Raw genomic sequence first — 13,868 nt, forward strand, 5'->3', positions numbered from 1 at the left:
CCTTTGTTAAAATAAGTATGGTTTCCTTTTTAAAAGATGGGTAGCAGGAATGGTAATGGTGGGTAGGGATGGTTCCTGAGTTAGGGTGTTTTGGGTTCTTTGGCACAATTTTTGAATCTCAGCAAGTTCATTAAGGTATTTTTGCCAAACCCATGAAAAAGGTTTTACTTCTTTCTAACTGATTTAAGTCATATTTAAATCAGAATGTATAAAGGGAACAGAGTGTATTTGTCAGCCTGAAAGTATGGACATTTTAAAAAATAAAACAGTGTATCTATCTGCAAAAGTTGTAACTATTACCATGAAACTAACATCTGAAACTTGGCATGAACACTATGGGAAACCTAGAGGTGTGTTCTGGGAGATTGTTTTTAATGTATTAATTAATAAATACAAATTTATATAACTGTGTGTGAGCCCTTCTGGCCCTAGCTGGGTTGGCAAGTGCTCCTTTCTCCATTCTTTGATCCATGAATAAAAGACACAGGTGATTGAATAAAAATGGGTTTTGTTATAACTGGGTTGGGGTTTACAGCAACAGTATCTTTGGATTTTTTTTGGGGGGGGGATAGTTTCCTGCAGTGCTCAGGCATCTGTTCTCAAGTCTAATGAATTGGGGTCTTTTATCTCTCCAATTAACTTTACTGGGAGGGATTTATGTCCAGTCCCGTTCAACAGGGCTGCCCACACTGAACATAGGTGTGAGGTCCACAACAAGTAAGGTCAGTATGCTCACATAGAGGGCAGCAATGCCAATCTCTCACCCAAGTCTCTTCCTAGGTTGCAGGGTGCTAGCTCTGCTGTGCCCACTAGCAACTCAAATGGGTCACAGTAGGCTCCTCAGAAGTAGGTAGGTTGTCACTCTTTCCTTTGCTACTCTTCCCATTAGAAGGCAAAGGAGGAAGCTGAAGTTTGAGGTGTTTTTCCACTTGGTCCCTAGTGCCCAGAGTTAGATGAGCATCTCCATCCTACAGTCTTCTTTATATGTGTGTTCCCAGTCCCTAGATAGCTTCTGTTCTTCTGGGGAATCTTTTTCAGCACAGATGTCTTCCTTGGGGTTCTCTAAGGCATCCCCCCAAAGAATTTTCCTCCTCCCACTCCTCTTCCTCACTTACTAAGCTGGTGCAAAACACTGTAGCCAGTCTATTTGTGAATAGCTGAAGGAAAGGAATGTTTAAGGGGTTTGTTTGTTTGTTTTAAATAGATATATCTTAATCTATCTTCCCTTTCTCCATGTGTTGTTTCGTTACTGGTTTTCTGAGGGACCTGTTTTTAATTTGAACTCTCTAGTAAGCTTTAGGCACTGTAAACAGTCAAAGCAAGCAAGCAGCTTCAGCAATCTAGTAACTTGTTCTTGATAAAGTTCATGGTAAATCTAATTTTAGCTCCATTTTATCAAACCATACAAACTCATAGAAGCTTTAAAAAAACAAAATTATTTTAACTGAAAAATCAGTACAAGCCATGATGGGGATGTATAATCTCCAGGCTTAAAAGGAAGGTACCTCAAAATGCCAGATGCAGGGGATTGATATTAGGAGACAGGTATCTAGTTGTCTTGTGTGCTCCCAGAGGCATCTGGTGGGGCCACTGTGAGATACAGGAAGCTGGACTAGATGGGCCCTTGGCCTGATCCATTAGGGCTCTTCTTATGTTCTTATGTGGAAGCTCCTAGACTGTGAAAGGCTCTCCCTTGGGTCCCCTTTTTGGGAGAAACAAACAAATAATAAGTATTTAGAAGTTCTCCTTTCCATCTCTACCAATATCTGAGATTTATGCTACTAATGTTATTCTTCAGTTTCAAATCTTTTTTTAAACGTCTTTCTAGGACTGGATTACATATTTCATGATATCATATCCAGCTCTGAAATGAACAGCTTTGTAATCCAAAGTGTGTGCACTGGAATTGGGGGACCAAAGAGTTACAGGATAATTAAACTTTACATGTATGGTGTATTTGTGATTAAGATATTTTAATATTTTTCTTCATTATTAGATTGGTGTCACAGATTTGTACCACGTTGATGACATCACTGAAATCAAAGCTACAACTGCTGCGTTCTCATCTCTCTGTGTCAACTGTTCATCTCTTCCGCAGCAAAGATGAGTTCTACAACACAACCAGGTCAGTCTGTCTTTGCTGAACAATTGATCCTATTGCGCAGGATCAATATCTGTGCTGAATGAATCTGTAATCCAGCCCAGTTTGGATCTCATTCAGAGGGAGAAAGAGGTACCATGGCTGATAAACATAGGAAGAGAATATAACATTTATATGCATGTAGATGCCCAGAATATGTATTTTACATCTTTAACAGATGTTTAACAGACATGTATTTTAATACTGAAGGGACGTGGTGGCGCTGTGGGTTAAACCGCAGAAGCCTCTGTGCTGCAAGGTCAGATGACTAGCAGTCGTAAGATCAAATCCACGTGAAAGAATGAGCTCCCGTTGCTTGTCCCAGCACCTGCCAACCTAACAGTTCAAAAGCATGCAAATGCAAGTAGATAAATAGGTACCACCACTGTGAGAAGGTAATGGTGTTGCGCTGGCAACGTGACCACAGAAACTGTCTACAGAGAAACACTGGCTCTATGGCTTGGAAATGGGATGAGCACCATGCCCTAGAGTTGGGACACGAGTGGACTAAATGTCAAGGGGGAACCTTTACCTTTACCTTATTTAACATTGAATGTACTTAATATCTTGTATTAATCTGTATTTTCTCATCAGTGCTATTTTCTTGGGCTTGATGATCATGATGATGCTTTTCCCAAATGAAGTGCTTTTAATCACAATAGTTATTTTGGTACTTCTCAATATATTTCAATATTTTTAAAATATTGAGGCTTTGGCTTTCTGTCTTAAGCTGTTAGATTAAAATGCCTCCTTTTTAAACATTATATTAAAAGGCCTACACCTAATTGGTAGTCCCACCAAGAATCAATTGTTGAATGGTGGAGCAACATATAAATCTCACTGATTCAAAATATATGCCATGGCTTGGATTACCAGTTGGATTCAGACCAATGTCATAACAAATCAGCAAGCATTGAGCAATCTGTGCATGAAAAATATATAACAGTTCATGTGTCGTGTGCACAAAAGACCTCTACGTGAATCAACATGAATCAAGCTCTTCCCTGCCTCTGTTGGCCTCAACATCGGAAGTCTCTTGCAGGCTTCTGAGCACCAGATAGATGGCCACTGTTGCCAGCTGTTGGCAGACTGATCACCTGTTTGAGGACACTGAATGCAGTGGAATCTTCTTCCCCCCCTGAACAGGTTGCCAAACTTAATGGTGTAAATCCTATGCTCAATGAAGAGGCCCTTCCTTCTTTAGAATACGAAGGCACATATTTGGCCTTTAATAGGTACTGGGGTACTGCTGTTGCTTAACAAGACCTGCTCTTGCTTATAGACAGTTCTCCAGCTACTAACCCATGATAAAAGATCATGCAAAATTAACACAAACACAGAGACCAGCAACAAACAGTCTTGCCAGTTCTCTCCATATATTCAGGGAGCACTGTTATAGTACCTAATAATGTCAGCCAGGGAACCAACACTTTTTCATATTCCATTGTAATACATCCAATCATCTGACAGCAATACTGTTTTGTACTTAGCTCAGTCTTGGTGCAAAAGAATAGAAGAACGCAGATCTAAAATCAAAAGGGCAATGTTCAGAAGCATTTTGATTTCTGTGAATGTGTGAACTATTATGGAAAGTAATAACCCACTACTTTCTTTACATGCATGCAATGTACAGATGCTGAAATCTCACTCTTTCCTCACTAATGTTGTATGAAAACTAAGGTACATCCAAAAGAGGCAGAAGAAATTGGATGCCTCCTATGGTAAAGAGAAGATATGTCATAAGTCAGAATCAACTTGACAACTCCTCTCCCTTTTCCTCCTTTTCCTCCTCCTTCTGATTACTAGAATCCAAAAGTTTAAAAATGCTGCATCATTTTGCCACTCTTTAAAACACAAAACATGGAAATCTGTCTTTTAACAGCATCCAGCATTATAACATTGAGGAAGCCAAGGCGTAAGGAACACTAGTCTACTACAGTTCCTTTTTTATTCACCCATTTATTTAAGATGGTTGATAACAATGAAATGTTGGTTAAAAAACAATATCATGATTAAAATATGATGTAAAAACAAATAAATTAAAAACACAAGAAATAAGTAAATATACAAACAAAATTAAAACATATACTCAGCACTTAGCAAGTCAGAAGTGGTCTTAAATTGGTAGGTATGAAGAAGGAGTGGAAGGAAGGAAGTACAGTGGTGCCTCGCTTAACAACGTTAATTCGTTCCAGTGAAATCGCTGTAGAGTGAAAATGTCATAAAGCGAAATAAAAAAGCCCGTTGAAACGCATTGAAAACCGTTCAATGCGTTCCAATGGGCTGAAAAACTTACCGTCCAGCGAAGATCCTCCATAGGGGCAGCCATTTTCGGTGCCTGTAGAGCGAGGAATCCATCCAAAAACACAGCGGGGAGCCATTTTGAGCACTTGGTGGCCATTTTGAAAACCCAATGGTAAGCTGTTTTGATCATCGTAATGCGAAGTTCTTCTTAAAGCAAAAAAACCCCATTTAAAACATCGTCGTGAAGCGGATTTGTTGTTATACAGAGTAATCGTTAAGCGAGACAGGACTGTAGAACTGAAAATAAAACAAACTGCACTTACACACACACACACACAAACTATAATGCCATTAGTACTTTTTTATTGAGGAAGAAGGACTCTTCAGTAGTAACTATGAACTTCTGAAGAATACAAGCTTTTTAAAATCAACATAGAGTGCCTTCTTTTCAACAGGAGCCAACAGTTTGAACCTGTAATGTATGCATCAGTAATTTATGTATTGTTGTGTTGAATTTTTTGAAAATTGTGCATATTTAGGCACATTTAGAAATCAGAAACAGAACCAATATTTCAGTATCAGCTTAGGAACAACAGGAAAAGAGATTTGATTGAAGTTTTGCTTCACCTTTTAAAATTCTGTTTAACAGTGTTTTGTAGCTGTGGTTTGCCAAAGTAATCTTCTTGCCAAACACATTGTGCCGTAGTTGCTTATATAATTAAGTTTAGCAAAGGAAAAGTGAAGAAAAATTGTAATTTCAATCTGTGCATATTTAGATGCAAATCAATAATTGTGTGTTGTCAAGTCATGGTGGCCCTTCTCAGGGTTTTCTTGATAGAGATTATTCAGAAGTGGTTTACTATTCCCTTCTTTTGGAGATGCCTTGGATCTTGCTGAAGGCCACACAAGCTGCTCTTCTGGGAGGCAATGTGGGGAAACAGAGCTATCCAGCCAGATATAAAGACACATTATTTCCTTCAGGGGACTGAGTTTGTGAGAGGTGTTTGTGTGCATGTGTGAGCATTCACACAAAAGAAGTGCCACAATGTAACGTACAATTCATAGTAGCTGTGAAATAGACAGTATTGAAAACATACATTTTGGCTCACATGCACTTCATCTAGAATGAAATGAAAACTGAATTATTTTGGTGTTGATGGGGGTGGTGGATTTTTTTAATGAATTTATGGAAATATTGTTAAAAGTTCAAATATAACATGATTAATTGTAATTTAATGATGTTATATTTCAGCAACATTTTAAAACTTGAGAATTAGGCTGTCCGCCCCTTCACAATCAACAAAAGAACCCAAGAAAATCTCAGTTTTTAATTTTAATCTACTGCCGAAAAAAGTGTGATTCCGTGTATGCATGTTTTTGTATGTAAAAAGAGTGAGCATGAGAGCTCTGCATGACTCTCCTATTAAAGATGCTGGTTCTATATTTAGTCCTACATTGATTTTAGATGGTTTTGTATATCTATAGTCTATTTGGTAAAACAAATTCTCTGGATAGACATACAGTAAGTTATGTGTTACTGCTTTATACTTTCCCTGGCTGGCAATAGGGAAGAAAGGGAGTGAGAAGCTAATAATCTTATCAACAAAATGTGTAAGCAATTTTTTTTAAAAATGTGGGCTATAGATATTCCAGAATGAGGGTACTGTAGTAACTTGTGTGCTACCCAAGGACTCAGATATGAAACTCTCTGGATGATGACTGTGGGCCAGTCACAGTCTTTCATACTGATCTATTGCACGAGGTTGTTGAGAGGATAAAGAGAGGGAAGAGTAGAATCATATATGGTGCTTTGAGGCTCATTGGAAGAGATGTAAAAATGAAATGAAATGAATGTAATGCATCAGATAGAGGTTGTGTACCTAGCAAGGCGAAGCAAACACAAAGTTTGAACAGACTAGCTGAAATCAAGTGATCTGTGAAGAAACAAAATTGCATAAGATCCATGGACAGGAGGGCCTGCAAGCAAAGGGACCAAAGAGGTAAGGATGATGAGACTGTGGGACAGAAAGCCAAGGTGGGAGATAAAGTAGCAGTGGCTGCAGATGTTCTGTTGATGTGAACTAACTAGACAAATCCTTGACTATGTGTATATAGATATCACTGTTTACATATTATGTGGCATTTAATCATTTAAGGATTAAAGGATTATAGGTAAAAGGTTTGGTACAGTCGGATCAGCATGAGGCAATCAGCTCAGATAAGAGATGCTGTGATATGACAGCAAAGTCTTGGAGAAATGAACTGCGTACCATATGGCTTCCCCTGTGCCCCATAAGCTGGCTTTGCTGGCTTCAGGTGTGATGATGTACTAAAGAAAAATCTAATGTGAAAAGGTTTACTGAATTGAAGTACATGCCCATGCGTTTTTTATACATAGAATGGTTGTGGGTGCCATTTTGTACTTTGCTCCCAGGTGCAAAATGTTTTGGAGGAGGAAAACAGTTGCATATTCTTTTAAAGTTAACTAAAGTGGTTAGCAAGCAATGATCACTACTGTGAATCTGCTAGATATGCTGATAATTCCTAATCTATAGTTATTACTATTGGATGGATACATGAAGTCTCCAGATTCTTCACTTATTAGATTTTTACCCCGTTGTTTTAGTCTATATTTTAATTCATTCAGCAGTTCAAGACTATGTGGTTTCTCTATCCTCACAATAATTCTATAAGATGCACCAGATCTGGGCCCATCAAGTCCAGTATTGTTGACACTGGCTGGTAGCACTTTTTAGGGCTTCAGGCAGATTTTTTTCCCCTAGTCCTTCTTGGAGTTTGCAGGAATTAAAACTGGGAGCATCTGAGCACAAAGTCTGTGCTCTGTCAATGTGCTACAGTCTTTTCCTGCAAAACCAGGAAGTAGTCAGTCCAAAATCATTCAGGAGGCTTCATGTGTGAGTGTGGATTTGAATATTGACCTCTTTGGTCCCAGTCCAAGATCAGTGCAGTGCATTCTAACCCCTACTCCAGAGTGATCAGTCTAAGCCAGGTTGATGGCCAAATTCTAATTTTACTGACAGCCTGTGGACTGCACCCTCTCCTGAAAAAAGGGACACTGAAAAAAAAAAGGTGGTGTAGCTCCTGCCAATTTTCTGGGCTTATCTACAGTTTTTAAAAAGTTGGTTCCACCTTTTAAAAGTCCACTCTCCTGCCAAACCTTAGCGAGGTGATGAAAGCCTGAACTAGTGTCAGGAGTTCCTGATGTGTGGAAAAAACTAGTTTATTTCCAATATAATAGGAGTACTGAAAATACATTTGTTTGATCTGGGTTTAAGGTGTGCAGTCCATTTTGGACAAGGCTGTGTTGGCTCTTTCTTTATTAATTTATTTTAAAAATGTATTCTAAGGTGTAAACCTGCAGGTGTCTTACAGAATCAATTAAAATCACAATAGAATCAAAACTGCACATTGAACAGTGTGCTAAAAATCCTAAAATGTCGTGTTCAGAAGTTCTTCCTCAATCTAACACTTTTTCTGAATGTTCAAACAGTGGCTATTTCTCAGTGTTCCTTTTACCAGCTATACCTAAACAAAATGGATCTGCCTCTTGTTTTATATAAGTAACTATCAAAATAGACTAGTTTAATGCACTTTACTTGGTGCTGCCCTGTTTGGAAACTCCAACTGGCCAAAAATGTTACTGCCAGAATTTTAACCAGAGGCAATTGTGATTAACTGATGGGAGGCTTTGAGGTCTTCTAGATGTTGCTGGCTGGATAGCTTAATGGTTTGGTATCTGGCTGTGGAGCCAGAGATTGGGAGATTTATTCCCAACTGTGCCTCCTGTGAACAGAGCCAACCTGTGTGGCCTTGGGCAAGCTGCACATCCCAGAGTAACCCTATTAGAAATGACTAGTAAATCACTGTCGAATATCTCTGATAGCGCATGATGATGATTATTAGATGTTGCTGGACTGCAACTTCTAATCAGCACAGCAGTGGTGAGGGATGTTGGAAACTGAGAATTCTAGATGAGGGACACTGAGGGTTGCAGTCCCCCAAAATAACTTCTCATACAGGTCCAACAAACTTTGGAAGGCTACAAATCTCCTCTCTTCCAAGTTATGGACTGCCTTTTTCCTACATACTTGCACATTCATGTAAATATCACAGGGATCTGTGTGTCTTATTGAGGGTACACAAAGTAGGGCCTCTTTATCTTGACACTTCTTTATGTAATCTCATCTCAAGGCTTGTCTGTTTTCCATACACATTTGTGTGTAGTTAGTTCAGAAAATAATTGAGATGGAACTGCATACATGACAATTATTTGCTAGAAGCCAAAACAGAACAACAAAAGTCCCTAATGTTTTTTGGCTTTATTGACTTTAAAGTTTTTAATATGGGAAATACCACATATATAGAGATGTCTTCAGCTAAGAGTTATTTACTAAAATCTCCTGGAAAACAAAGGAACATGTGACATTAATGAAACATAATAACTTAATTTGAACATATTCCCCTTGTTTTCCAGTACAGAGGTATAGACTATCCTGGTCTTTAAGGAAACTGGAAGTGATACAAGGTTCAGCTGCTTCTGCCTCAAAGGCATGCCCTTCAAAATTGAAAATTAGTGTGCTAGCACTAAAACTTTCTTGGCTTTCCTGTTGAAGAGGTAGTACACAAAAAGGATGGCCCTTTCACACATTGCTATGAATAGAAGGAAATTTTTTAAAATTTTTCATAAACCATATCCAAATTTAGAAATTATGTGTTACCAGCTCAACAAAAACCTACTTTACTACCTCACTATGTATGAAGATGGCCCTGGGCTCATGAAGGCTATGCCAGATGCAGAATACAAACTTTGCCTAGCAACACTTTGAACATAGTGGGGGTGTTGGGCTTCATGTCGGCTGTCTGGGGATCAGCCTAGATAGAAAGGCTTGGCATGAAAAGGTTGCTCACCAGTTAATAAATTGGTCACAGCAAGTATGAATACAGTAAAAATGGGGCATAGTTGTGATCTACATGAGGAGAGGTAGGACCCATGCCAATGAATTTAGTAATCTGAGTGCCTATTTTGAAAGACAAATGGGATAACAATCATTTAAGCCAGTGGTTCCCAATCTTGGGTAATCCAGGTGTTTGTAGACTGCAATTCTTAGCAGCCTTCACCACCAGCTGTGCTCTCTACGGTTACTGGGAGTTGTAGTGCAAGAATACCTGGATTACCCAAGGTTGGGAACCATTGATTTAAGCAAACAACCACATATATGAAAAATCAGTGGGTAGTAAGCATAGACCATGGCATCTTATCACTATAAGACACTAAAGCCCTTCTGAGCAGTCAGTACAGAATATGACAACAGTGACTGATCTCAGGAGAATACATGTGAATGTGAATGCATAAATTTATGTTCAGTGTGGTTGTAAGAATGCTGTAAGACTAAACAGTTTTTTAGTCCATTTGTCATTACTGGTCAGTCTGGCTTTCCATTCTCCCAATTTTTTATCAGCAAGTGTTTGTTTCTTAAAATATAGTATTGATTTAACAACTTTTTAACTGACAGGAAGATTGCATCATCATCATCATCATCATCATCATCATCATCAGAAGAAGAAGAATGTATTGTCAAGTCAATTTTGACTTATGGTGACCTTTTCCAGGAGTTTCTAGGTGGAGAACACTCAGAAATGGTTTACCATTTCCTTCTTCTGGGGGCACCCTGGGACTGTGTAGCTTGTCCAAGGCTGCACAAGATGGCTCTATTTGCAAGAAGCACAGTATCGAACTCTTAACCTCTAAAATTCAGAGGTTTAAATCACTAAGCTATCCAGCCATCACAGCAACATAACTAGGCAAAAAACTGGCAGTCCTGAAAATCTCCTAGGCCAATGAAGGCGGAATTCATCTTAACTAACACTGAGACATCTTTCAGATATGGAAGAAAGCAGAAAAGAATGCAAAAAGCAGACAATAAAATGGCAAGAGCTGTGGTTTATGCATATAGTGGTTGACCAGAAAGTGCTATTACAGAAACAATATGCAGCTCTATTTATTCCTGTATTGTTACCTTTGACAGTTTTAAAGAAACAGTTTCCTTGGCTGATACCCCAGATACCGTGTTTCTCCGATAATAAGACCTATCCCGAAAATAAGCCCTCCCCTTACTGTGTAACATTCCTCTAAAATAAGCCCTCCCCCGAAAATAAGCCCTATTGAGATTGATTTTTGCGCCACGCCATCCCATTACCGGGCAGCGAAAGCAGGGCAGGCGGGCGAGGGCAGGCGGGGCGGCGGTGGGCGCGGGCTTGACAAGAAAGGCGCGCCTGGGCGAGAGAAAGCATGGACCGCCGGGGCCGGCCTTCCAGCTCCCGGGAGCAGCAGCAACAGCAGCAGGAGCCGGACGGCTCCACAAGAGGAATTGCCGGCTTCCCATAGTGAACAGGGGCGGCAGGAGATTCCTTCCTCCCCCCCGCCCACCTCACCCTCTGGCTGGCTTCCAAAGGACCAACAAGGGCGGCGGAGCCTCTTCGCCCCGCCGGTGGTGACCAGTGGGCGGAGAGAAAGGCCGCTGGCCAGTCGGGTGGGTGAAAGATGGGGCTTCCTTTTTGTGACATCACCCTCTCCCCCCTCAGGAAAGCTGCTCCACCCCCTCCCTCATTGCCGAGGTGCCCCCCAGAGTCCCTGGCCCGCAGCTCCCACCCTTCCAACCACCCTCCCGCCGGCGAGGCTGCTTCTGCCGCGGCCACCCCAAACCGGCGCTTGCCGGCGATGGACTCACCACGAGGAGGCTAGAGACAAGGGTGACGCCTTGGGAGGCCCGGGGGAAGGCAGGCACGGCGGCGACGGCGGCCGGAGCCGCAGGAGCCTCCATGGCTGCCACTGGGGGCTGAGCAAAGGCGTCTCTGGGCAGCGGCAGCCGGAGGCCCCTACCGAGCCATGGGGACCGGGAGCCGAGAGGGGCGTGCCTGACCCACCACCGCCGGGGGAGGAGCTGCTGCCCATCTAGCAGCCCCGCCGTCCCATTGCCGGGCAGCGAAAGGAGGGCAGGCGGGGTGGCAGCGGGTGCAGGCTCGGCAAGAAAGGCGCGCCTGGGCGAGAGAAAGCGCGGACCGGCCGGGCCAGTTTCCAGCTCCCGGGAGCAGCAGCAACAACAACAGCAGGAGCCGGCCGGCTCCGCAAGAGGAATTGCCGGCTTCCCATAGCGAGCAGGGGCGGCAGGAGATTCCTTCCTCCCCCCGCCCACCTCACCCTCCGGCCGGCTTCCGAAGGACCAACAAGGGTGAGATGAGTGCTGTCAATGTTCATTAAAATAAGCCCTCCCCTGAAAATAAGCCCTCTGGTGTTTTTCTTTCCCCCAAAAATAATAAGACAGTGTCTTATTATCGGAGAAACACGGTAGGTACAGGCTGAAATTCAGTAGTGGAAATCATGCTGTGTTAAGGCTGATAATGCCATGGTACTTTTCTAGAAACTACAAATTATACATTTCCCATAACCCCTAAAGGTCCTGAGACTCCTTTGAGACCCTGTCCATCATAAGGAAAACACAGGGGGCCACAGGAGGGCTTTAATTTGCCAAAATTGCCACCACTGGAATGATTTTACCAATGTCAGCAATTTTTAAAAATTAAGATTCCCTCCATCTTTTGGTCCTCAATGGTTTCACCAAACGGAAAATGATCCTAAGGGAGCCTCAGGAGCTTCAGCATAGGGGATTTGAAATTTGTAGTTTCTAGAAAAGTACCATGGCATTATCAGCCTTAACACAGCATGATTTCCACTACTGAATTTCAGCCTGTACCTATTGATACTGTTAACGTTCTTCATTCCTAGGTTTGATTCTAAATGCTCACCACCTATAAGCAGAAAGGTCATTTCAGAATTCAGGATTCATTAAAATTCCAGAACAAGCAGTGTATAATTGGGAAAAGTATAATTTCTGAAAAACTGCCATGGCTGATGACAGCCTCTTAACTGTTGGAGCAGGATGACAATAGGACCAATTACTTTGGCAGGTCATGAGCACTCCAACACTATAAGCATTCAGGAGAAAAATGGACAGCCTTCTGTCACATCTCCTTTGATTTGGATTCCTGCATTGAGCAGGGAGTTGGATTCAATGGCCTTAGAGATGACCCCTTTCAACTCAATTATTCTGTGATTCTATGATCAACCTTACACAGCATAATTTTTGACACCAGGGTTTCAGCTATAGTAACCATTCAGATAAAATACTTCTCAGGTGTAATAAAAGGTTGACATGCTTTAAAATTATGAAAACACTGAGGAAAAGATGGCCTTGTATTCTTATATTTCATCATCCATCACTACTCCATTGTGTGGAGTAGTCTTCTTTGGTGTAATTTGGTATAATGAACTAATGGATTCTTTTGAGCAAACTTGAGAATCAGTGGTAGCAGCTTCTGTGTGTGGGTCTCCAAATTAAGTCCACAATGACTATCATTTTTAAAGTTCTTCCAAAAGACAAATGGCAGTGGATACAAAGTATGGACATGCATTGAAACATTCAAATGAAGTAGTAACAAGGATCACTTATTCACTGCATAGAGTTTTCACTTATTGGGTTGATGTTACCATAGCCCTGAGTAGCAGTAGCATGAACTTGCTCTGACTTAGGAACACTGCTACCATTTTCTCTGCTTCTATGTGCAAGTCTTTTATGCTTGTAGGTTATATTGCTGTTAGAAAGGCTGTGCTAGTAAAGAGCAGCTGCACATTAGTAAACTAGTATCTATTACTGCCTTTCTATTTTCTTGCCTTTTCAGCCTTATTCTCTTGCTTTTGCTGTTACTTCCTTCAGAAGTAACAGCAAAACTTTGTCTGCTAGTACTTTCTCTTTGATCAGGTCTCTTGCCCTCACAACCACGACACTCATAAACACCCTGCCTTTTTACATACGCTCTGAGCCAGTCTTCCTCATATCATCCCTCTATCCATCCAGTTTTGCTCCTCTTCTCTGTGCTTGGAGATCACAGAAGCTTAGCAGGGCTTGGAGGGTGATAGATAAAAGTCAACATGTACAGCGTTCCTTCTCATCTTGTACCCTCTAAAGATGGGTGCTTTTATTCAGTATCAATGGTGAATAGATTTTAACTCATGTATTCATTTAACGAATAAAAAAAAATTTAGAGAGCAGCTTACAGATATCAGTAGGGCAATCATTCGGGCTTCTAATCTGAAGTACATGACACACAGATATAGGACCTCTCCACACTGGCATATGAGGGTCTGGTTTGGATCGAAAAAAAGAGAATTTGTCCACAAATGTTTCTACTTAGAATGATCCACACACACCCTTTTAGAGCTTGTTCAGGCCTAGTGATATGGCATGCATTCTTTTTGGCATTTTCACTTCAGCTGGAAGATAGCAGTGCCCAGCAACTGCATATTCAAAGGGAGAGTTTGAGAGAGAAAGTGGGGTGAGAACAAGGTAGGGGAAGCAGGGAGGGAGAAAATGGAGCAGCACTGAAAGAGGGAGAGAGGAGCAATGTA

At 41.3% G+C, this 13,868-nt stretch overlaps 1 protein-coding gene across 7 annotated transcripts in view; it reads left to right on the plus strand.

Moving 5' to 3' along the window:
- Window positions 1-13,868, plus strand: part of HDAC9 (histone deacetylase 9) — a 546,236-nt gene that overhangs the window by 34,490 nt on the left and 497,878 nt on the right. For all 7 annotated transcript variants that reach the window (XM_073003276.2, XM_078377172.1, XM_078377173.1 and 4 more), the window contains exon 2: window positions 1,997-2,125. In XM_073003276.2, the coding sequence (XP_072859377.2) occupies window positions 2,104-2,125 (22 nt within the window). In that variant the 5' untranslated portion in view covers window positions 1,997-2,103. The remainder of the gene's footprint in view (window positions 1-1,996; window positions 2,126-13,868) is intronic.

The sequence above is a fragment of the Pogona vitticeps genome, chromosome 6 (genome assembly GCF_051106095.1).
Source record: "Pogona vitticeps strain Pit_001003342236 chromosome 6, PviZW2.1, whole genome shotgun sequence".
NCBI classification, from domain to species: Eukaryota; Metazoa; Chordata; class Lepidosauria; order Squamata; family Agamidae; genus Pogona; species Pogona vitticeps.